We start from the raw sequence: 26,043 nt of genomic DNA, 5'->3' as shown, positions 1-26,043 counted from the left end.
TGGCTTAACTGAGTTCCGGGGAATCTGTTTATTTGTTTGTTTCCCCTGAAGGATCATGGTTTATAAAATGCAATCCACTGAAATACCTTTAGAATTTTATGTAATATTTAATTTTTTCGATCCACAACTAAATCTCCACATTGGAAAATCTAACCTAAAAAAATTAAGGAACACTCTATGCACAAAGAAGTTGGTAGAGTAAAAAAGTTGGAAAGTCTAACATGTAAAACACAAAGCCAAAAACAGGTGGACTGTAAGTTTTGTAAATGCAACTCCTTATGAGAGATATATTACATGGAAAATACCGTGTTCTAAAACTTATAAAAGCATGCTACAGTTCTATATAGAAAAAGGCAAAATAATGGTACTCCTAGGTGGCTCAGTCAGTGTCTACCTTCGGCTCACGTCATGGTCCCGGAGTCCTGGGATAGAGCCACACAGCGAGCCCTGCATAGCAGCTTCTCACTTTTCCCTCTCCTTCTGCCTCTCTCCCAGGTTTGTATTCTCTCTTGGAAATAAATAAAATCTGGAGCTCCTGGGTGGCTCAGTAGGTTAAAGCCTCTGCCTTCAGCTCAGGTCATGATCTCAGGGTCCTGGGATCGAACCCCACATCTGGCTCTGTGCTCAGCAGGGAGCCTGCTTCCTCCTCTCTCTCTGCCTGCCTACTTGTGATCTCTCTCTCTGTCAAATAAATAAATAAATAAAATCTTTAAAAAAAAAAAGAAAGAAAGAAAATCTTTTAAAAATGCAAAATAGGGGCGCCTGGGTGGCTCAGTGGATTAAGCTGCTGCCTTCGGCTCAGGTCATGATCTCAGGGTCCTGGGATCGGGTCCCAAGCTCTCTGCTCAGCAGGGAGCTTGCTTCCCTCTCTCTCTCTGGCTGCCTCTCTGTCTACTTGTGATTTCTCTCTGTCAAATAAATAAATCTTTAAAAAAAAATGCAAAATAAACAGTGACAAGTCTTCTTTCTCTACTTGAGATGTTAAGAAAGTAACTACATTTTCCTTGCTCCTAGAACAACTTTTAAAATTGTAATCTCTGCCTACTATAATTTAGGCCTTGGTCTCCATGCTCTAATGGGAAAGACAGACTTTCAATATTCTGGCTCTCTTATTCTGTAATCAAAATGAAAGACTAATACATGTCTGAGAAACTTATTCTTTTTCTATTTAGGCATTTTATTAAAACTGTCTTCTTTTAAAATTCAAATTACAATCCCAGAACTGGGATATGGTCTTAGCAATTTTGAATGAGAAACTTCAATTTTTCCAAACCAAAATTCTTCAGCAGAACATGCCCCCATATACAGATTTCCCCCTTGAGATCAATTAGACTTCAGCAGAGCAAAGTTCTTGGCTGTTCTGAACTTTAAAAACTAACCTCCCTGACTCCTACTTCTGGGGAGATGAGGTAGAGGTATTTTTCCCTATTCCTCCCACTGAGTGTAACTGAGAACCTTGGACACATTTTGTATAATAAGACAAACAGAAGAAGACCAAAAGATGAAGAAAAGGCAGCAGATCAGCTGGGCACATAGGGACCCAGAAATGAGTTCCCTGAGATTTCCTTTACCTCATACATCCCGGACTTGAGCTGGAGAGAAAAAATAACATGGAACATCCCAGTTCAATCTCCAAAGACTTATGCAGCGAGGAAGAAGCCAAACTCAAGTATATGATTACATGTATGTAACATACCTATGATAATAAAATTATAGCTCTGGAGAACAGACGAGCAGATGCCAGGGGTTAAGGAGTTGCTGAGAGTAGGAGGAAAGTTGGGTAGGCTACAGAAGGCCTGCAGGGAGGAGTTTGGGGTGTTGTATCTGCTCTGTATCTTGACTGCATCAATGTTAATATACCAGCTGTGATAGGAAAACTATAGTTTCGCAAGATGTTAGCACTGGAGGAAATTGGATAAGGGGTACACAGAATCTCTCTGAATTATTTCTTACAACTGCATGTAAATCCACAATTACCTCAAAATAAAAAAAAAGATTAACTTTTCTGCAAGGGACTTCAAGTAAGTCCTAATCCGCACATTCAAATGGCTGACAAAATCCTTCTGATGAAAAAGTGATGCAAGTTTCTATTCTAATATGTGTTCTATAATTTTTCTTAAAAACTAATCACAAACTTTCAAAGTATTCTTCAGAGCAGATATCCCATAAGCTTTTCTAGAACCAGAGAAGAAAAATTCACCTTACAATGAGCCAGCACAGTCACTAGACCTACTAGTGGATGAAAAAATGTTTTCAAAGGTCGCTGAATTAATGGCTTTTAATTTAGATAATTTAACAACCAATATGGGGATCATTTTTCTACGAAGAAGCGCGAGTCATTCCCCATTACCCTGTCTGTATTGATATACTATATTTTCAATTTCCATCTTATTTGTACCTTTTCCTGTGACTTTTATTTCTGAGCTTTATTTCTTTTTAGTCATGAACCTTCCTGCCTCAATTTATCATCTTAAGAAAAGAAGGAGACTCGCTCCCTGGCTCACAGGGCAGCTGCTTCTTCATCCAAGGTGTTTTCTTTATTTTTGTGCTGAGCCCAGAACACTAAACTGCTTGAGGATTCACAGCACACATCCCTCAATTCTGAGCAGGAATCTTTAAATGTGTGGCACCATCAAGAGGCAATAGCTTGTACTGCCACTGTAACAAGGACCCACGGTTGGCTCCTGCCTGTAGAGAAACCTGCTTTTAATAGCAACAGTCACAGACTAGTGTAGCAAAGAATTATACGGAGACATTGCTCTGTGTTTCTCCAATGTGGGGTCACTAGATTATTGCTAAATGCTGCTTTTTTTCTTCCTTCCCATCACTCCTCCATGTACCTACTGATCCAACTGTGGAGAAGAAAAAGATGTGATAACTGTTTTTAGTCTCAGTTAGCTGAGGACAGTTGATACTCTTAATTTGCTAATGATTAATTCCTTCAATATTTACTAGACAACTACATACATGTGACAATTGGCCACTTAAAATAACACAGAGAGAACGTCTGCAGTTTATTTTCTGATGACCCAAAGTGATCTAACTGGACAGTAGTCTACTTCATACTTCTCACTACTTAGAGATTTAGTCTTATTTTATTAGAAATGAAGGAAGTCTGTGTACAGAATGGACAGTTGATTTACACAGGTAGAGAGCATCACGATTCTAAGCTTGTACTGTCTAATATAGCATAATTATTTTCACTATTTCATCAAGTTTCCTTTTTTAAGGAAGATTTTATTTATTTATTTGAGAAAGAGAGAGCGAGAGGAGCATGCATGTGAGTGTGCAGAGGAGCAGAGGGAGAAGCAGGCTCTCCGCTGAGCAGGGAGCCTGATACAGTGCTCGATCCCAGGACTCCGGGATCACGACCCGAGCCGAAAGCAGATGCTTAACCAACTGAACCACCCAGGTGCCCCTCCAAAAGTTTTCTGAACATAAGAAAATTTAAAATTGCACATCTGGCTCACAATGATGGCTCCCATTATATTTCTGAGCTAGAGCACTGACCATCCGGGTAAAGGCATCAAGGTGAAAGGTGCAGAATGGCAGATAACTGACAGACTGAAATATTAGAGCCAAGGCTTCACCAAAATGAGTCAGTTGAGGGCTTACGCTAACTCTGAAGATTAAATAAACTAATGTAACAATAGACATTCTGAGTCAGAATATAGAAAGTGAGTCATAATTTCTAAATATCCCTTTAAAAAGTCTAAGCCACCAAGTTAATTTGGTCAGTAAACCAACCTCTAACCCTCCTGGAGTTTAACTGACCCACTCCCCACTAGTGCAACCATTTTTAAAAAATTACAACTCTGGGACCCTGGGTGGCTCAGTGGATTAAGCCTCTGCCTCCAGCTCAGGTCATGATCCCAAGGTCCTGGGATCGCATGGGCGCATGGGCGGGCTGTCCGCTCAGCAGGGAGCCTGCTTCCCGCCCCCTCTCTCTGCCTGCCTCTCTGCCTACTTGTGATCTCTCTGTCTCTCTCTGTCAAATAAATAAATAAATAAAATCTTAAAAAAAAATTACAATTCTGCCAGGATGTAGCAGGGGGAAGGGCCACACCAGGAAGAGATCCCTTCCAAGTTTGTGAGACTGGAGAACAAAATAATTTTCAATACTTAAGCTTGCCTTCACATTTCAAACACATTCTTCTCAGGAATAAAAAAAAAAAAAAAAGATTAATATTATGGCTAGGTCGCACAAGACGTTCTCTTAACGTTGCCATTCTGCCTCCAACCAAGAAACGCTGTCAAATTCACAATGCAAAAAAAAAAAAAGTCTGAATGCCCAAAATGTCTTTGGGGTCAGGAATCACAAGGAAGTGCAGGTAGCAAGAATCCCGGCAAGAAAGCAAGGCATACCTTTGGTTAGAGAGACCTTCATCTGACAAGGCTCACACTTCTTGGGCTCCCAAATGGTTTTTCCTAATTATAAAATTAAATAGCACCAACCTGTTTACTCTCTCATTTTTAAAATGGTATCTGCATCTTACCATTTTAAGATTAGTGAACATATACATTTACTTTATAGAATGCTGTAATTCCTTAAATACCCACCATTATACTGATATTTACTTTTAGAAATATAGGTCTCTGGGCTGCTCAACACTACACAAGCAAGACTCTGGGTCCTGCAGCCTTGGCCCCGTATAACCCTGGAGAGCACCAGTTCTTACAAAGACTGCTAAGAAATTTGTAAAATAGAGGAAACCATCTAATTTTCACCTTTTCATTTTTAACTGCATATTGGAAGGGAATTGCCTCACTTCTGGAAGCAAAAGAGCACATTTGTGCTGAGATATGTGGATTCTTTTTCATTGAGCTTCATGGTTACCTGGAACCAAGTACACCAACTTAAGTTTGGGATGTTTGAGAACAAGGGGAGAAGCTTCAACCACAGAATAAGGAAAGCCAGAATGAATGTCATTAATGGGTATCAAAAACACTCATTTACTCTTTTCAAAAACAGGTGTACAGTGCTTCTCGCACTCTCATCAATGGCTAGGAGGTGGATATACAGCAGAGAAGAAGATCAACACAGTCCCAGCCTCGTGCAATCCAGAAGTCTTCAGCTGTAAAGAGCTTTCAGAGAAGCTACTGGAACAAAATGTCTTCCAAACAGCACAGAATTGCTGACCCAGACATTTCATCTATTCCAATAACAATACCATGGGAATATTAACATCTTCCTTGAAAGAAAGCCAACCTTATCTTCAGAATGGTAAAGCCTGTGGAAAGTTAGAAACCTGGGGCTTCAGGAGATGGGCATCACATTACAACGCGTTTGAAAAATAAATGGCAAGTGTGGCCCCACATAGTTCCATATGGTGACAGTGCTGTTTATTGAGGCACCACAGAAGACTGCCATCAGCCAGAAAGAAAATATTGGATTGCTACAGTGCAATTTGTGGGGAACCACTGGTTCTCCACAATAGCACACAGATGCTTTTGGCATTGTAACCAAATGAAGATTCTTAACAGCACCCAAGTTTGCTATAGAGTTTTTTCATTTTCCCCCCTGTCTTTTTAAAATGTCTTTTCCCTAGACTTTAAGATGCACTAGATGCCATCCGTATGTCGACATTACTGGGAGGGAGGCAAATGAGAGGACTAACAGAATACCCTGTCTACTGTACAATTATTCCTCTAGCCTCTAGAAAACCGAGTGTGTCATAGAATCAGCATCCTAGCCTTCTGGACACAGCTCATCCATTCATGTCCTCCACTTGGAAAATAGCTGTAACCACCACAGACCAGCCCAGAAGGAGGTCACGGGGTCTATGGACTGGAGTACATACATTTCATGGGCACAGAGTCCTCTCAAGACCTCACTTGGACCTGGTAACTCTTAGTTTGGAATATTTTTAAACAAGGCTTGATATCTGGTTTCAAAAATCAAAAAATGAAAGAAAAGGCTGGCATAATGACAAAGGCAAGAACTGGCAGCTGAGATCAAGAAAGGAGGAATAAAATGTATGAAAAACCAAACATCTCAAATAGCACAGCAGTTGGAGGCCACTTAATGTAGACCCAAAGTGGATTATTATACTTCATAAATAGGTCCTTGGAGATTCATAATTAGGGTTCAATCTTTAAGACTCCATGTAATTACCTTGAGTTTTCAAATAGAGATTGAACAAGTAAAAAACAACAACAAAAAAAATCCAGATGAAACACTAGTATAATCACAGCTTAGCTAAAAAGTACTATAGAAATTATGCTCAGTGAAACAACCTTACTTTGCTCAGTTTCCTCACTATTGAGTTAAATAAATCTTTGGCATCTATTCATTTCATATTTGTGTAAGAGTTCTGTTTCTTTTTTTGAAAATTATGCTTTGACATTTTGGAGGTGCCTGTGAAGTGTCCAAGTACACTCGTCTTGTGGAGTCAATTAAATTGCATTTTTCACGAAATAGATCCCATGGGCTGGAAATCCAGGCAAAGCTTCTCTTGGCTCCTGGAGTGAATCCCAGATGGCAGGAGAACTTTACCTTCACTGACTTGCTCTTTTCTGTAGTTTTTGCTTTCTTGGCTGTGCTTTGCTTCTGTTTCTAATTTTTGACCAAGTTTGACCTGGGTTTTAGTTTGCACGCAAACCAATAGTTATCTCCACTGGTGGCAGTCACGAGTGGGGATCTGGTTTTATGGTCTGGCCACTTGTGATCTGCAGGTAGAACTGAAATTCAACCTTGCTCAGGTGAAAGATGACTGAGCATTTGTATTTGTTCTTGTTTTAATTGGTTGGTTATTTCACTTTCTGTGAGTTCAAATCAGGACACTATTTTGTGCCCAGTGGAACAGTGAGCAGTCTCTTGAGATATGGAACAAGTAAATTTTATGTTCCAGTATTTACTTTTGATCTGCAGCTGAAGCTATAGAACCAAATTTTAAGTTTTTCATCTGAGGCTCTGTACCTCAGGGGGGAAAAAAATCACTGTGTAAGAGTGAAGTATTTTCCTATTTCTTAAGGATAATAATAAACTAAAATAAAAAACCTCTATTCTGATTGCTTTAGAGACTAATCAGCATCTAGATAAATCTAACATTTCCAAAATTCTAAGAAAATGCAATAATTCTAATAATTAAAATATGTTTGCATTTTAAGAAAAAGAACTGTCTCATCAAAAAATGCTTATTTCAGAAGCATTTTTTTCCTTAGAAAGCAAGTTTATGTGATCAAAGCAAACTCTTGTACAAGTCAGACTGATCTGACACCCTGGTTTAAAAATCAGCTGTATGTTTTTTTCCTTATTTTATCAACGTACAGTACAGTACATATGTAATTTCCTATATTTTTTAGAGTTATTCATTTAAGAGAAAGAGAAAGAGAGAGCATGAGTGGGGGAGAGACAGAAGGAGAAGGAGACAATCCCAAGCAGACTCCACACTGAGCACAGAGCCCAATTGTGTGGCTCAATCCCAGGACCCTAAGATCATGACCTGAGCTGAAACCAAGAGTCAATCCTCAACCAACGGAGCCACCCAGGCGCTCCTATAATTTCATAATTAAAATAAGTTTGGATTTATTTTTATCACAAAGGGATTAGTTTACCTGAATTTTTAAAATGTCTTATAATATTAGTTTGCTGAAAAGATAAGCTAAGATCACTTCCATATAATGTTTAAGGTGAAGAAAAATATAAAAGTTGTGCTCAACTAAACTGAATTATAATTGTGACACACCTTTTCATACCAATGGTAATTATGTTCTGTGATGTGTCAGTTGAAGCATAATTTTTCCAATATCTTCAAGTTAGATACGTTTTTTCTTAAAGTATCTGGTTGTTCCAGAATTGACAAAAGACCATGAAGAACAAAAGATGGTGAAAATTTAAAAATTGTAGGTTTGCACAAAGGGAGTTTTATTTGACTTGGTTTATAATACTTGAAATAGTAAGCTATAAAAATGTAATAAAATGTTAAAATTATGGCAAAGCTTGCACGCTTTGATGAGTTTATTAATAAAATAATTTTTAAAAATGTAATGCATGTCAAATACCTTATAAACATAAAGCTAAAATGCAGTTACCTCTATTGAAATGACAGAATGATCTTGGAGAAATCAGCCTATTACCTATTACCTATTACCTATTATAAAAGGTAATAAAAGGTTATTTTTCTACATAGCCTGCCCAGGAAAGCAGAGAGATTTTGTATCTCACAGGATAAACTTTTTTGTTATATCCCTAAATATTTCAAATGAAAGTTCCTCATTTCCTAATGATTTAAGATTTCTTGTTTATTATAAAATGTTGTTGCTTTATTCAGTAGATAAACTGCAAATATTCATTGTTCTCATGCATCCACAATCCTATATTAGTCACGTAATGAAATCTTCTCTAATTCATATTTGATTTTGCCTTCCCAAAATCGGATCTTAAATTCAGGGGAAAAAAAAATTTTCCAAGTTATCTTTTATACATGATCCATCCTTAAGTTTTCCCACTTGATCCCTGGGCAAGCACCAGATTTGTTCCTTAACCTTACAAAAAGAATGTCAGAAATAATTAGGTTTGCTATGCCCCTTATTTGTGAATAGCTCAATACCATCAAAAATAGCATAGGAAGATCTGTCAAATGAAATGAGAAGCTCAGCCTTCCCGAGGCTAATTTTGTAAGGGTAAAATATTATAATACAAACAATGTTCAGAGATGGCATACTTCACAGAGAGGTCCTGGGTGTCTGTGAATGTCCTCAACGCTCTGTGATTCGTTCTCACCCTCTGGGGAAACACTGGTTAAATAAGACCAATGTCTTATGCACCGACAGAGGATTTTACCTCTCCTTCTTGCTGATTACTCTTCATGAGCTTAACCACAGATGAACCACAGACACTTACCCTTACCCTCACCAAGTGGTCTCCGCTTTCCTCTCACGGTTGCTTACACACTCTGTGGCTAGTTACAGATTAGAATGTGACATAAACAAAGAGTCTCAGAGCCTGGTAGATAGACCTTTACCAGATACTCTCTTCAATCTCGAGATTTCAGAAACAGACTTGTGAGTAAAGGCTTCTGAGTTCTTAGCTGACACTGCATAGGCAAGCAGGAAACAGTACAAGGTGGTTAAACCAGGACTTCTTTTAGTCCACAAATAGATGACTTCATGAAATCAAGCTGATGACCCAAGATGCAAAGGAATAAGAATTCTATAGAACTCATCTAACTGATCCTGGAGATCTAATTTCCATATGTCTCATGGAAAATCATTGGCATTGTGTGTAATATTCTACTGTCTAAATGGGGAACATCTTTAGCATTCATCTCCATCTATCTCTAACCCTCAATTTAGTTGACTCTGATTTTGTAAACTAAAGGAAACATTCTTTCAAGGGTAGCTTCTTCTCCTTGGTCCCTCAGAATTCAGGAAGAAATATTTTTCCTAACTCACTTTTTTTTTTTTTTTTTTTTAGGTTTTTTTTTTTTTTTTTTTTTAAGATTTTATTTATTTATTTGCCAGAGAGGGACAGCATGCGCACAAGCAGAGGGAGTGGCAGGCAGTGAGAGAAGCAGACTCCCTGCTCAGCAGGGAGTCTGCTGAGCAGGGAGCCCAATATGGGGCTGGATCCCAGAACCCTGGGATCACTTCCCAAGCTGAAGGTAGAAGCTTAACTGAATGAGCCACCCAGGTGTCCCAGTCACTTTATTTTTTAAAAGCAATAACATTACTTGCATGGGCCAATAAGAATCTCTCTTCCTTTTTACTGGGATGTAATTAGACAAATGGACTAAGCAACAGGGGCCAAAACCAAAGTGTCATATTTAAAAATAAGCCTCATTTCATTGAACATCATAAAGCCCATTATGAAGCAAAAAAGGGATCTAACTTTACATTTGGAGGCAATATCCATAAAATTCTCCCAAGAAATTGAACCAAGACCTAGTTTGTGACTTACAAGGCCCTGACCTGACAGGCAGTAAGGAAGGTCACTTCCTGGATTGTCAGGAACCTTCGTAGATTTGGGGAAACTGGAGGAACGAGAAATTCACCAACACTTAAAAGTGCTAAAGATGAAAACTGGACGTGATTTTTGAGGTTAGTTTCCTGTCCTTGGAACAGAAGAGGAAATAATAGCATCTCAGGAAGATCACTGGAGTGAGGGAAGCCACTGAAATGCTCTCCTGGATTCCTTAATAAATTATCCAGTAGAGCTGAACTTTCTGGCTTCACTAAGAGTAGTTGCTCAGGGATGAAGGGTACAGCCTACGGGACAGAGTCAATGGCATAGCTTTGTAAGGTGACAGATGGAAGCCACACTTGCAGTGAGCTTAGCCCAAGGTATAGATTTGCAGAATCACTATGTTGTACGCCGGAAACTAACTTACCTAATGTAACCCTGTGTGTCAATTATAATAATGATAATTTTTTAAAAAGTAAGAGTTGTTCATCACACTACAGAGCCAGATTTGCTATGCTGCATACAAGAAGGCTTATTCATATGCTAATTAAAACTTCTCCTGAACTGTCAATGAATCAAGCCCAAATACAATGCCTTTTTGTGACCATGAAAAATCTCTGTAAGATTATTTAAGATAACAAAGAAAAACTGTCCTACTGGAGCACCATCTAACAGAGCCACCCAAGGAATACAGAATTTTCTAAGGGTATGCACATTTGTTTGCATTCACTATTACTGGTTAGGCTATCTGCAAGGATCGATACTGACATATCAACATCTATGAGGGACACAAATGATTCTTTGTGTAAAATTCCAAACAGTTTTTGTCCTGGATAGATGCAAACGGTTTCTGCCCATTTGAATCCAAAGGTTACAATTTTGTTATCCTGTAGGGCATTACTCAGCTTGGTATGTGATTCAGAAATTTTACTCCAGCATACTTTCTTTTAGCAATGAAAATCCTTTTGATACTCTTATACTTTTGTAAATCAGCTTTATCAGCCCCTGCTGCATCCCTCTTTAAGGAACAACTCAGCATTAATGAATTAAAGTAAACTCTCACCCTGTTCGTCCTAAGAAACACATAGGCAAAAAAGTCTACGCTTAAAAGAAAAGAGTAAGAACGCAGCAGTTTGCCCTCATTCATGAATGGGACTCTCAAGGGATAGTATCCCCCTTTCTTCCTGTTTTCAGTATTTCCCACAGTCAGCAAAAATCAATTTTCAACAGAAAAAGACGACTCAAAAAACTTCCCTGGATGTGTACTTGGGTGTCACTGCATGGACTAGGAGACACTGCAGAAGGGAATATGGGGGCGGGGGGTACGCGTATGTGTACAGAGCAGGAAAAAGGCTGAGCAACATTTAGCTGACCTTTCAATTTTCTAGACCACTTGCTCTACAGAAAAGTTTACTGCCTAATTCCTAAACAGTCGTGATTTCCCCAATTACTCCTATCAGACCATGCCATATCAATTTGACGGCATCCGTAATACAAATCAGTGTTTACTCACTGTCTTAAAGAAAAGGTTGTAAGACTTATAAGAAATTCAGTAAAATTCACAACCACTCGGTTAGGTTTATCAGGAATCTACGCATGAGAGGACTCTGCAGAGCCACGTAATCTAACACTAGGTACAGGTAGGCCTTCAAACGCCCCCACGCGACCAGCCATAGGGACTAAGAAAGGGAAGGACAGCAGAATTCTAGAAAGACAAAGCAGTGGCTGGGGCACGTGGAGCTCCTACAGGCCTCCAAGTGTGTCTCCAAGAAGCTGCTCAAGGGAAGAGTGAGGTCAAGTCGGATGAGGATTACCAGTCGCTCCATCTCCTGCTCCCTGAGTCTCTCCTCCCTCTGCCGCCGGTGATAGTCCATCAGGTCATCGCGGCCGGAAATGGAGCTGATGCTGCTTTTCCTCTCCCGGAGGATGGGCTGGGGAGTTCCTGAGGCCTGTCGGAGGCTCTCCAGGTCGGCGTCATCGAACTCGACAGACCCACAGGAGAAGTTCCTCCTGGCGGCGAACGTGTCCCCGGGAGGAAACGAGTGCCCTGGGCCGGGCCCGGAGTAGGGAGCCCTGTCAAGGTCATCAGAGGTGCAGGAGGAGGCGGAGGCCAGAAGCATCTTCCGAGCCACTCGAGGACTGGCAGGGACGCTGAGGGTGGAACTGACGTAAGGATGCCCCTCCGATGCGGAGGGTTTATAGGGTAAAGCCCCTGAGCTCAAAGAAGAAAAATTCAGGTAATTGTCATTGTCTATGATGCTATGAGGTAGATCCTTTTCCCCCAGTTTCGTTCGTTTGGAATTGCCCAGAGAGTTTCTGGGAGGCAAACTGAGGGGCGTCAGCTGGTTGTCGGTGGCCCTGTGTAACCTGGGGAGAGAGCGGCTGTAGGCTCCCATGTGACTCAGGCTGCTGCCCGAATACTTCCTGGTTCTTAAACCGATGTTTTCAGACGCCGGCTCCTTGTGTCGGCTCAGCTTGGGCTGAAGGGTCAGGTTGTCCTGGATGCTCATTTTCCTGGCTTGCTTTGGGCTTGAAGGCATGCTTGCCGCCCCCGATCTGCTGATGGGAGAGGGGCTAGTGTCGCTCAGGGAACTTCCATTCCACATGGTCAGGAGGGAGCCAGACACCTTTCGGCCTTCCAGCCCCCCGAGAAAGTAGACATTGTCATGGGATTTATTCCTTAAGCTGTATTTGGAATAGGGAGGCTTCTCTGCGAGCCTCAAGGACCTTTCACTGTCCCGGCCAGTATAATGATCAAAGTCCGCTCTCCCAAGTGGGTACCCACTGAGGGAGGGGGAAGTGCTGAGGAGAGGGGTGGGCGGTTTCATGGAAATACTTTTGTCAGTTCCATCACAGGAGAACTGCCTGCTTCCCTGGATTTTGGCCAGTGAGGGGCTGCTCCTGACATTGGATCCCAGAGGGGAAGGGCTTCTCTTAGCAGCCACAGGTTGTGAGAGGGTTAAGTAAGAGCCCGAATAGTCTCCATTGGCTTTAAACCTTAGGCTGGAGGAATATTTCTTCGGACTCAGGCTCTCCATCATGTTTGGGGAATTGTCCTCGAGGGAATTTGCCACAAAGCTGCCCTCTAAGCTACCATTCTGTAAATCGAGCGGATTCTGCTTGTGGCTGTGCTCTGCCATGATCTTGTCGGAATCTGTAAAGGGGGAAAAAAAAGAAAGTTTTACTTAGCAAAGAAGATTGAAAAAGACCAAGATGTACTTGTCAGCCTACATCTGAACAAACAGCCCTGCCTCTGATGTAATTAACAAACATGATGTAATCAACAAACACAAACCCTGTGTTAGTAATAAGTCTCATTAAACTACTGTAAAATGAAGAACCATAAAGAACACTGATCTGGAGCGGGGGCGGCGGGGTGCACCTGAGTGACTCTGTCAGTTAAGCCTCTGCCTTTGGCTCAGGACATGATCCCAGGGTCCTAGGATCAAGCCCCACGTAGCACTCTCTGCTCAGTGGGAAGTCTGTTCGTCCCTCTCATTCTGCCACTGCCCCTTCTTGTGCTCTTTTTCTCTCAAATAAATAAATAAAATCTTAAGAAGAATAAAAAAAAGAACACTGATCTGGGATGCTTTTTGTACAAAAGAAAAATAACTCAAGAGGCCATTGATGATAGTTGAGAAGAACAAATGCCTAACAAAGTACAGGTGAGGTTCTTCCACAAAAAAGACAATGTCCTGTTAGTGTCCTGGTCCTCAATGGACCACCTGCTTCCTGAGCAGCAGCCAAATACCCAGCATGGTGATGCAACGCACCCTCCTTTGGACGTCTCTGCTAGAATCATGAACTGCTCAGAAGTACAGTCCTGCAGAGACAAAATTCACATTCTGGCACACAAAGAAAGTTTCACGTTACATACTGATCAGTAACGTGAGTGTCAGAAGATGACCCTTTAAAGAGGTTGTGAGAGTCACGTTCTCAATAAAGATGTCATCAAGTTCGTGCATCCATCAGAAGAAGGCAGATAATTGAGGAAACAGAGAAAACAGGGTTCCCAAAACTATTGCCATGTCAAGGTCAGGAGGCAGGATTTAAAACCTGAAACTGAAGTATTCTTCAAGTTCCAGGTCCCCTAAATGAATCATGCTCATCCTTGATCTCACACTCTGTCTCTTGTGGAAACACTTTTATCTCTTCTTTGTACCCATGTGAGCCCACCCATTCTTCATGGCTCAGATTCAGATTCTATCCTCCATGCTTGCAGTTTCTTTAAAAACGTATGCACCCAAAAGAGTATTTTTGGACTCCAGTTTGAATTGCATTAACTTAAGAAACTAAAGTTTTAGGTTATGAAAACATACTTTAAATACAAATTATCACTGCAAATGAGAAGGCTTGTGTTTGTACCTGATAAAAATATGTATTCTGCAGATTATCATCAAAGCAAAGACACAGTTTTAAACACTCTCATTGAACTCGGGCACTGCTGAGATCGTCCAACACCTCAGGCTCCTCAGACACTATGTATTACAACTCTGGTCTCTGTATCGGCAGAGTCGCTCATGGTGAGTAACCAATTTTAAAATGTGCTTGTTTCCATAACGACACCACAAATTCAAGGAAGAGGGTAAGTGTAGTACTTCCATCTCATCTCCAACCTCTCCTGACTCCCACGGACCCACTGGTGAGACAATCGATGAACACTAGCTTTCAATTTCTGTCACAGCCTTCCCCCCACGTCCTAGCCAGAGATCAGGGACTTTGCCTTCCTTGCTCAGCTTTGCAGACTTCCTCGGCAGATTCACGCAGTAGAGTAGGGAATGGCTTCCTACCCAGGCTGGGACCAAGTAACAGTCTGGGTGCTTAAATCCTAGATGGGCTAAGTACTGATCAACTTGTAAAGCTCAGTTTCCCCCAATAAGCTCTGCTTGGGGTTCTCTACCCTCCAGCCCAAATACCTGCCTTGAGGGATTAAAACCATGATTATGTTTTGGAGCAGACCTTACAAAAAAATAAATAAATAAATAAAATTGAGACTCTCCTTTAGAACTGCCTCCCAGATGGAATCTGGTCCTACAATCTGGCCTTTGTCAGATCTTTCAGTCTTCAGGGTTAGTGCCATCTCTGCTCCCAAGCCAAATATCCCTTTCAGCAATTGCCTATGACCACCAGCTATGACCTTGAGAGCAACACAAGCCTGGTTTCAGACACACCTCCCTCTGTCCCCTCGGAGGACTGAAATCAAGATGACCTCCAGTCATGCTCCCCTCTGTTCTCAACAGACTTCTTTCCGCTTGGTCTGCCATGCTGAAATTTCAGCAAACCTTGGCCAATTCCCTCAAGTTAAATATTTTCTAACTGAAGAAACAAGGAAAAAAGGGGGTCATGAAGACATTACAGTGCTATTTATTATGGGGAGGGGAATAACCCAAATATTTATTTTATTTCTGCTTTACTGAGGTATGACTGACAGATAAAACTGTAAGATATTTAGAATGGACACTATGGTGACTTAATGTACATTATGTTGTGAATGGCATCTCACCATCCCGTTAGTTAACACATCCATCACTTCACAAACACGTATGTGTGTCTGTGCGTGTGTGTGAGAGAGAGAGAGAACGTTCAAGTTGTAAATGAGTTGGCACAGACTTTCAGCTACAAGATGGGTATCTGAGGATCTAGTACAAAACATGGTGACTACACTGTAGTTGAAAACATTGTTACATCACTGAAATTTGCTAAGAAAGTAGAACTTAAATGTACTTAGAAATACTTCACTTTTAAGTCGATTATGTTCTCATTTTTCCGAAGCGCTTGTCCAATTGTTGAGCCAGATATTAACTCTTCTAAAAAAGCTTCTTGGTCAGACTAACTTAATATGTAAATATTTGACGACTTTAACATTTTCCCCAGCTCTTCTTCTTAATGGCTCAGGCATAGCATTAAATCATGCAAATTTACCCATTCCATACTCTAAGCATCTGAAAAACTAGAAAATCAAGCACAATGCCTTTCCTAATATGAGTAAAGTGAACAGAGTGGTTACAAGACAATTCTCAAAAGTCTGCTGAACATAGCTTGTAAAGTAATATTAGCATCCTCATCTTCTAAAAAATGTAGTTAACATACTGGGTATTTACCCCAAAGATATAGATGTAGTGAAAAGAAGGGCCATCTGTACCCCAATGTTTATAGCAGCAATGGCCATGGTCGCCAAACTGTGGGAAGAACCAAGATGCCCTTCAATGGACGAATGGATAAGGAAGATGTGGTCCAAATATACTACAGAGTATTATGCCTCCACCAGAAAGGATGAATATCCAACTTTTGTAGCAACATGGATGGGACTGGACGAGATTATGCTGAGTGAAATAAGTCAAGCAGAGAGAGTCAATTATCATATGGTTTCACTTATTTGTGGAGCATAACAAATAGCATGGAGGACAAGGGGAGATGGAGAGGAGAAGGGAGTTGAGGGAAATTGGAAGGGGAAGTGAACCATGAGAGACTATGGACTCTGAAAAACAATCTGAGGGTTTTGAAGGGGCGGGGGGTTGGAGGTTGGGGGAGCCAGGTGGTGGGTACTAAGGAAGGCACATATTGCATGGAGCACTGGGTGTGGTGCAAAAAAACAATGAATACTGTTACACGGAAAAAATATTTAAAAATTAAATTAATTAATTTTTAAAAATGTAGTTAACAGTATATATATTTGAAGTGGTTCTGCTTACTGTGCTGAAAAATCTAAAATCCCAGCAGAAAGTTCTAAGTATTTCATTCATTCAATGGTTCTCAGGTGCCCACCATGTATCAGATACTGACTTAGGTATTAGTGGCACTGGCGAACATTCCTGTTCTCTTTTCTCAGAAACAAAGAGGTGTTGCTCTTGCTCCCAGGGTCATAGTCGTGTATGGCTATGTTTCCTGCTTTGATCAAGACACTATGAGAGAAAGTGACATGTCAGTTCCAAGCTGAAACATGAAGGGCTGGGGCATGATTCACTCTTTCCATCCCCTTGCCAAGATGCCTAGCATGCATCCAAGTTTATCCAGACTTTATTAGCCTATCGCCCTCAATGAAGACACCGTGAAACAGGACCCTTGCCAACCCAAGGCTGTCTTAAGCCACTGAGATTTGGGGGTTGTTAGCTACTACGAGGGTGTTAATCTTCCTTAAGTTCTTACCATAAACTAGGCTTTCAGCTGGCCACTGGGAAGTATGTGGTCATAGACCACTTCCCGCCTTTACACAGTTTATGATCCAAAGAGAAAGACACTCATATGAACAAATGATTGCCATACAGGGTGACACGTGCCTTTACAGAAAACTGACTGATGCGCTGGTAAAGGATAAAAAACCAGTGAGAGTGGGGAGTCTATGGAACACATGGTGGAAAGAAATGACAACAAAGTCTAGTCCCCTGAAGGAAAGGGAATCTGATGAGTACTATCTGATGGTAGCATAAGACCACTTCTACACCTAAAATTCCGTGTTTTTAAGAATATAAACAAACTCCCAAGCCCATCAAAGGTTATGCTACTTGCACATGCAGCAAATATCCTGTCTCTGACGGAATTAATAACAAAAATTATGTAAGGAAAAAGATATGGTTATTTTCTATATCATGCTCCTTTTTGAAAAAAAAAGTCTAGTACGTAACTCTGCTAAGATGAACTGTATTTAATAATGATGCATTTCTCTCTCATAGTAATCTAAATCGTTACCCCTCTCCACCACCATGTATGATATGCCCTCAAGGGTCCCAGCCATTTGCCTAGCCTGAGAGTGGTTTAAATTGGAAAGCAACCTTCCAACCATTTAGGATATTTTAGACAAGGCTACAAAAGGAAATCCATGAGATATTAGAATAGACAAGAAGAGAATTAAAGTCAGTTAGTGGGGAGACTTTGGTTTTTAAGATAATGTATATAAAATGGGAAACAGAGCTAAGTTAGAAGAATTCCCACAATGTGCAGAGACAGCAATCCTGAAAGCAAGCCAGAGCACACGTGATTAAGTAGAAGTCAAAAATTAAACAGCGAGCCCAAACACTGCGTTTTAAATATTTACTCTGTGAACAGCAAAGAGCTGAAGGGTTTAACACCTCATGTCAAAAATGGATGTTTAAAAGTTTGATTTTCTTAAAGAGTATAGTTTTTCTGTTTTCTCCTAATAAAACTGGTCAGGTCACTATGTATAAAGCAAATAAATTCTATTTTGGTATGGGAAACAAAAAGCTTAATTTTTGATTCAGCCATCTAAGATGATGATATCATTTCAGATAATAAACTATGTTACTATATTTGAACTTGTTTACAGTTGCAAAGGCTACTTAATAACCCAAATAAAATACTAACAAATTCTCTTCCTTCTTCATTTGGGGAAATAAAACGAGAGAATACCAAACTACTACAGACTTCTCACTGCATTATAGGGTGCTAACCCTTGATACCCCAAGCTTTCCTCAAACAGTTTGGTTGGCCCAACAAAATGCAATACCAAAATACTGCAACACAGTAGTTGCTGAAAAATTCAGCTTTATAGACTCTGGGAAAGAGGCAAGCAGGACATTTGCAAATAAGAAGCCATATTTGAGAAACATGCAACATTTCGCCCCCATACATACATACTTGTAGGGGAAAGTCAAGCATGATGTGGATGGAAGAATGTTCCAGAGAGTATCTGAAGGGATGTTCATGTTTGAAACGCTAGTTTTTCAGTTCAATCTCACTGGGTCTGTTAAGGTTATGTAAACATTTGGCTGTACATGTAAAAATTTATCACCAAATACAAATATAGAACTGACTCATTTTCCTGAAGTTTGGTTTACCTGCCCTAGCTGAGTGCATCTGTATACTTGTCTCAACTTGGTATCTTTTAATTCCACCAATCAATTCAACTCAAAAGGTAAAGAATCAGCTGGTGCCCTTTCTGAGCCTGGGCATGACAATCATGGCATGACACCTTTCTCCTTCCCTCCTTCCAGAGTATTCTCTTCACTGCAGGTGAGATCACATAAGTGGAAGTTTAGAAATGGGGAAAGCACAGGAGGACGGAGAACAGTATCCAGCATGTCCTTTGAAGGAGGATGAAATCGTGAGCAATGAGTCTCTAGGCGGGAGGGTAGAAAACCCAGTTGGGAGAGTTTGGGTTTAATGAATTCCCTGGAAATGAGGGAAGGATTGTTGGGACAGGAACACTGCAAACAGAATGCATCAGAGACCACAGCTGAGTAAGAACTAGGATGGTGGCAGGTAAAAGGAAAGTGTTGTCAAAGTGGCAAATGAGAGGGAGGGCATGGCGGAGAAAGATCTGCATTAACATGTGTGAAAGGGGAGGCAGGTGAGGAAGACTCATTTTTCCAACCTGGCTTCTGGGTCTACACTGATGTGTTTATTTTGGGTTTCCTAAACATCTTATGCAAACAAAAAGAAGTCTTAGGGGAATTGTAAAATGACTGTGTTGTTACTATAGAAGCAAGAGTCCTGAGGGCTTTAGAAACTGTGTCTATTACATGCATATCCACAGAATGGGTGTGGAGAAGGGGAGAAGGCATCTGGTGCCCGTCTGAGAGAAAAGACAACACTGGGAAGTCTAAACAGGAAAGAAGTTAATGTGTGTTAAAACATTTGGGCTTACTTTCCAATCCATAAATTTAATCCCCCCAGAGCTCCTATTATTTTATCACCTGAAATGTACATCAGCTCACTGTCAATTAGAAAATGCCAGAAGTCATGAAGAGATCTCCGGAAGATTGCACAGAAACTCACAGCACTTTTTCCCTAGAGAAGAAAATTATGTGAAAAACTAATCTCGAGGATCGTGTTGGTAAGTTTTTTGGTAGCTCCTTTCCTCTCTGACACAGTTCTGGCATCTGTTTTGAAACAAGGGTTCTCCAGCGCCCTTTACACTCAGTAACAATACAGTGAAGCTGACCCCGTTGAAACTGTGTCACCAGCTGTGATTTTACAGCTCTGCAATGGCCAGCGCTGGAGGGATCTAGGTTTCAAGAGGCTGAAAACACACCCAGAAAGGTAAGTTTTAAGAAACAAACAAATTAACATAAAATGTGTGTTGCGTTGCATTGCACTGCCTTGCGTTGTGTTGTGTTAAGGGAGAAGGACTTACAGTCTGGTCCATATAAATGCAGTTATCCAGAAACCCAAAACAGTTTGGAGGGGTCCTTAACTATATGATGCATTACTTGTCGTCTGACGCTGTCATGCACAGACACTTCTTAGGGTCACCCAGGACAGCAGGGATTCATCAGTGGAGGACTGGCGGAGCAGGACAGACCATGGGAGAGTGGAGACTGCTTCATATAGCTGGGAAGAGGTGAGGATGTAGATTATGGAAGCAAACTCAGAAAAAAATAATAACCCTCCAAGATCAGGAAGGTATAGATGAAAATTTCTACCTTATTAAAAAGTTTGAGTCTCCACTGTGCCCTACACAGGCCCATGGAGATTGGGGGCTGGCTCAGGGCACCTCTGCTGTCGCAGACCACGGCTGACGCTGGTGTTCAAAGCTCTTCCAGAACACTGGTGGTCTAGGGGCTGGTCTCTTTCAGCACTGATGTTTACAATATGGCGAGGTTATAAATAAAGCAAGCACTGATGACATGTAATTGAATTCAGACACCAGCGTAGAGCAGTCCCTCAGAAGCAGTGCCATTCTTTACAGGAATTCTAGGGAGGAGGGGTATTCCTGCCGCAGCAGATGGGGCTGGAGGGGGAGCTTTGAGAGGACGAAAAGGGAAAACCGGGAAATCTATTTCAGCCTCAAACTCCAAGCTTAAGAATGCAGAACAATGAATACAAAACCTCCCTCTTTTTCCACTAATCTCAACAAGAAAACATGATGTGTGGGGTGAGGGTGGGGGCGGGGGCAGTGGCTAACGAGAAGCTTCAGGAACAAGCACTTCCTTCTCTAGCCATATTCTTATTTCAGGGCTCCGAAAGCAGCCATTCCCCCCACTTCCCCCATCCTCTGTTATCCAAACACCATCCTCATTGAAATCAGTGCTCTCCGCTCTCCCTTTCGCAAACATACCCTCCTTTTGAACAAATATTTCTTTTCATCACTGAATCCTTCTCGGTCTCCTCCATCTCTGCAAACAAGCCTCACCTCTCCACTCAGCCCTACACCCACAGGCAAGCACCTCCTCCCCGCAAACATCCCCAGACCCTGTCTGCTCCACAGATGGCCCTCCACACACAGTGTCGGCGAGCATCCCGAAATCATCATCTCAGCACTCATCTCCTCATCCACCACTCCCCTCATCCCACGTCCTAAACTCTGCTCCTTTAAACTCTTGCTCCTCACTCAAGCTTTTCTCTCCCAGTGCAGACAAGAAAAACACTTCTAGTAGTAGACCAAGTACCCTTCTTGTTCTTTTTGCAAATAAACAGAGCAGCCAGTAGATTCCCACTCCTCTCCCCTTGCACCATGTTCTTTGTCATTTAAAGATCTGCCTATTTCGGGGCACCTGGGTGGCTCAGTAGGCAAAGCATCTGCCTTGGGCTCAGGTCATGATCCCAGAGTTGTGGGATCAAGTTCCACATTGGGCTCCCTGCTCACCCGGGAGTTTGACTCTCCCTCTGACTCTTACCCCACTCTTGTGCTCTCTCTTGCTCTCCCTCTCAGATAAATAGATAAACTCTAAAAAAAAAAAGGGAAAAAAAAAAGGTCTGCCTATTTGAACGAAATCATTATTATCCATTAGACACACACACATGGGTTGATCATCTCAAAGGAGGATATTTTCATTTTCCTGTAAGATCCAAAAAAAAAAGCAGTCCCACAGGAATTAATGTATTTTGAATGGCAGAGTAAGGAGGTGCTTTTGTCTCTGCAGATGGAACCCATTCACAGGTGGCTGTAAATCTTAACCGCGGACAGTTATGCACCCACACCCTCACAGACAAGCATGACACAGACATGCCCACGGCAGCAGGAAACACACGAAGGCTCGCCAGGACTGCCAGGGAAGGCTCCCCAGAACTGAGACAACTCAGGGCCCCCTTGCAACTGGCCGGCCGGCAGGGGGACCCACAGCTGGGCCGGGGAGAGAGGTGAGGACCATGGAATGGCTGACATGACTTCTCAGGACACCGATCACACAGTTTCTCTCTTGGTCCGCTTTGGTTTTGCTTTTGAAGCTTGGCTACATTATATTCTTGAGTCACCTAAGTAGTCAGGGAAACCATTAAAGAAAGATCAGAAGCATCAAATACTCCTGGAGGGAGGACCGAGCACAGATGGGCGTGGTGAGCGATGAGGGGTAATGAGGACATTTAACGCAGCTGGAAGGAGTGAGGACAGAAAGTTAGGAGTTCCAGCTCCTTCCTATCACAATAAAGGAGGCTAAACCCACGTCACCGATCCCTTCTGTCATCTCTCGCTGTACTAAAGTCTAAGCTCTGTCCAAAAAAGAACTCCACACGGTATTCCAAGGTTCCTAAAAGTAATCACAACCTACAGCAATAGCCCTACTTTAAATGAGGATTTTTTTTTTTTTTAAAGATTTTATTTATTTATTTGTCAGAGAGCGCGAGCGAAAGCAAGCACAGGCAGACAGAGTGGAAGGCAGAGTCAGAGGGAGAAGCAGGCTCCCTGCGGAGCAAGGAGCCTGATGTGGGACTTGATCCCAGGATGCTGGGATCATGACCTGAGCCGAAGGCAGCTGCTTAACCAACTGAGCCACCCAGGCGTCCCTTAAATGAGGATCTTTATCTCCTGTATCAGAGGCTATTTTCTGGAAGTCCAGAGGGTTATATGGGAATACAAATCTTAGAGGACTGCAGCGAAGAGTTTTAGTAAAACATCAAGTAGGCGGATTTGAATAAAAATTTGTGCGAGTCCCTTCAATGAGACTTCTTGGTACGAACTTTGAAATATTCCTTAGAATCTCCAAGGAATTCGGCAGCACGTTTCCTGTGACGGCTCTCTCCGGCCGGTGAGGAAGGCAGGCAGGAGGCAGGCCACAAAGCACAAACAACCTCAAAACACAGATGTGCCATTCAGATTCTTTTCCCACCCACAAAACCCCTGACTCGTACCTACATCCTCAAGATGTGACTTTTACCGGTTAGATTCACATCAGTGTTCATGCCGGTATTAAAGTAGCTTTAGCAATATTTTTAAAAAGAGACAATATTAATGCAATAAACATTTACATACATATATTATAAATTCAGTTCAACATAGTGACGTGGTAGGAAAGGTCTCTAATTAAAAACATGCTGTCTCTGATTACAGAAAACACAAGGCCGAGGAAATATAATAACCACCACAGAGATGCTATCACTTAAATCTAGAATATGGGAAAGGCTACAAAACAACAACAACACATCCCACTATCTTCAACCAGCATATGGCAAAGGAAAAAAAAAAAGAACAAGAAAGAGAGGGAGCTGTTCTGGATTAAAGGAGACTTGGGAGACATGCCAATTAAATGTAATGCATAGGCCTTATTTGAATCTTGTTTTGAACAGTCCAATTATTAAAAAAATTTTATGAGATAAAAAGAATCTGGACGGTGACTAGAAAATAGATGATACTGTAAATGTTATTTTTTTAGGTGTACTAATGATATAGTTATTTTTAAAAAGCCCTAATCTCTTCGAGTTATTTTAAGTTATTTATGAATGAAATAGTATAGTGTTTAAAATTTGCTTTATAACAATCCATGTTTTGGGGGAAGAAGTAAGGTCTACAGATGAAGCAAGGTTAGGATCACATATGGAAGGTACGTGAGACTTCACTGTATTATTCTGTTAACTTTTGTGTACGCTTAAAATTTTCCATAAGAAAATACTTAAAAGGTAAGATGTATGCATTTTGAAAATCAATATGAATAAAAATATATGAACATATATTGACTTAAAAATAACACTGGTTCACTTTACAAAGCATCATGGGGTCCTATCAGTGGCTTCTACCTAATTTTTTTAAAGTATGAAATATTAACCCTCTATCATATTGAAGCTCTTAAAATTAGCTCTTAAAAGCTAATTTTTTTAAACACATGGGGTAAATTTGAAAAAAAAAATGCATTGTCCAGATTCCAAGGGTCAGGCGGTTACATTCAGAATGCTCGCTAGATAATGCTAGGTGCAGTAACTAAATTTCACCACTAAGTGTGCCCAAAGAAGAACCATCTCTTCAGAAAGTTAAAATGTAGAAGTATTCACAAAAACTGCCAACCTTGCCATATCTTGAAGAATGTGAGCCTCAAAAAAAAACTTTAACACACACACACACACACACACACACACACAAGCCTTATTACAGATTTGTGCTAAGAGAGACTGACAAGCTTTATAGATAAATTAGGTTCCTCCCTCTTTGCAAGTGAGAGAGTTAGAAGAAATTTAGACTCATATTTTTCAGAGTTCTTTATAGAATCCTAAAACAGTTTCAGGTCAGGATGAAGATTCCTGAAATCTCCCCTCCCCCCAAATCCAATGTTTCCAGATGTTTCTTTTTTCTGATCGTTGGTATAATTCATCCCTGGGTTGAATGATTCTGACTCTAAACCTGGAAGAGTCCTCCTCTGTTATGTTATCACCATAGTGAAGAAAAAACCAGAGAAGTGGGGGGGACTCGGGAAATAGCTAAACTGGGGGTCATGTCTGTGTGTGTGTGTGTGCGCGCGCGCACAGCTTACTTCAAATTCATCTCCCAAAGTAAGGGGTCCTCCAGGAAAAAGCATCCTTCAACTCAAGGCCAATTCCAAGCAAGAAAGATGTTGACCTTGGGATCATATTGGGATAAAGATGCTCTCTCTTGATCCTGAAACCACCATTAGGGACTTGAACTGGAAGCTGAGAGTCTAAGGGACCAAACTTTGATCTTTTTACCACCCTGTCCACATTCCAGGCTACTGATCAAAATGCAATCTTTTAAGAGTCATCTTTTAATCTACCAAAGTAACATTCCCCAAATCCCCAAACACTACATTCCCCATTCTCTTACCCAAAATTTATGAACTGGGAATAGTCAGAGCTTAAGTAGGCTTAGGAGAGATGAAACAAACACAAGGTAACCACATCTTCCAAAGTCATGTTTTTCCCTTCAACTCAAAAACTGAGCAGATGGATTTCAAAAATGCCGTAAAGTAAACAAAATGAAATGGTCATGACACCATCTCCTCATTACTTAATGGTTGATTACACAGAGTGGGTATTATAAGACACTGCTTTATTATAATAATAAATAAAGACCAGTTATTGCTTGGGAGGGAAAGAGAAAGGACTTGAACCAGCAGAGATCCATTATCAACTAACTAAATTCAATTTAATCAATGCTGTTGTTTATAACTGTGACCAAAAGACCTAATAAAGGAAATGGTTTCATTAGGATGTTATTTTTTTTTGTAATGGCCAATCTAGTACAGAGAACACTGGACAGGCTGCCAGGGGCATGAGTCAGGAGACCCGTCCTAGTCCCGGTTCTGCCAAAATCTCCAGCAGAAGCAGGAGCCGGAGCAAGTCACTTTGCCTGTCTTCACCTTGTCTTAGCAGAGGCTTCCCATATTTAAAATGGTAAGGGTGACCTGGGTGTTCTTCCTGCTCCAGCTTTCTAGACTCACGGAGATGCTGGTTCAATAACACAGGAGTGCCAGTTCTACAACGCAGGAAATGGAAATGACCACAGAACAGAAACATGTTTTAGTGATAAGGTGGCAGCGACCTAACTGGGAAAAGCTTGCCCCCACGCTGTTGCCCATGACATTCCAAGGGCATGGTACATTGTTTCAGCATAACATAGTGGGAAAAAGGCCCAGTCAGAGCTATGTTAATGCAATATCAGGGTACTTGATTCAGCATGATGTATAAGAAATACTTGCTCTGCACTCCCATAGCTTGCCATTTCCTTAAAAAATCTTAAGTTGTTTTCGAAAACCTACTTCAACGATGACGTTAGCAGCGTGGCAGCCAGACATCACTTCCCAGTCTCCCCTGAGTATCTATTGGCTCTGAAGCACTATTCATGCTGGGTCTGAACTGGTCGAAAGAACACAGGAGCAGGCTTTCCTTCACTTTAACTGTCCTTGCTTTAGTACTACAGTGGTCAAGAAATACATCTAAGAAAAATCTTGTAACCTTTAGCCTTTTTCTATTCCATATGCTAATTCCACAAGCATACTGCCATCTGGAGAAGTCACACACAA

General features: G+C 41.2%; 1 protein-coding gene across 26 annotated transcripts in view; it reads right to left on the bottom strand.

Annotated features, from left to right (window-relative positions):
• Positions 1-26,043, bottom strand: part of PHLDB2 (pleckstrin homology like domain family B member 2) — a 223,047-nt gene that overhangs the window by 74,874 nt on the left and 122,130 nt on the right. For all 26 annotated transcript variants that reach the window (XM_082729920.1, XM_082729942.1, XM_082729941.1 and 23 more), the window contains one exon: positions 11,719-13,058. In XM_082729920.1, the coding sequence (XP_082586046.1) occupies positions 11,719-13,058 (1,340 nt within the window). The remainder of the gene's footprint in view (positions 1-11,718; positions 13,059-26,043) is intronic.

Source organism: Mustela nivalis (genome assembly GCF_964662115.1).
Source record: "Mustela nivalis genome assembly, chromosome: 1".
In the NCBI taxonomy this organism is placed as follows: domain Eukaryota; kingdom Metazoa; phylum Chordata; class Mammalia; order Carnivora; family Mustelidae; genus Mustela; species Mustela nivalis.
This window is presented reverse-complemented; position numbering and strand designations above follow the sequence as displayed.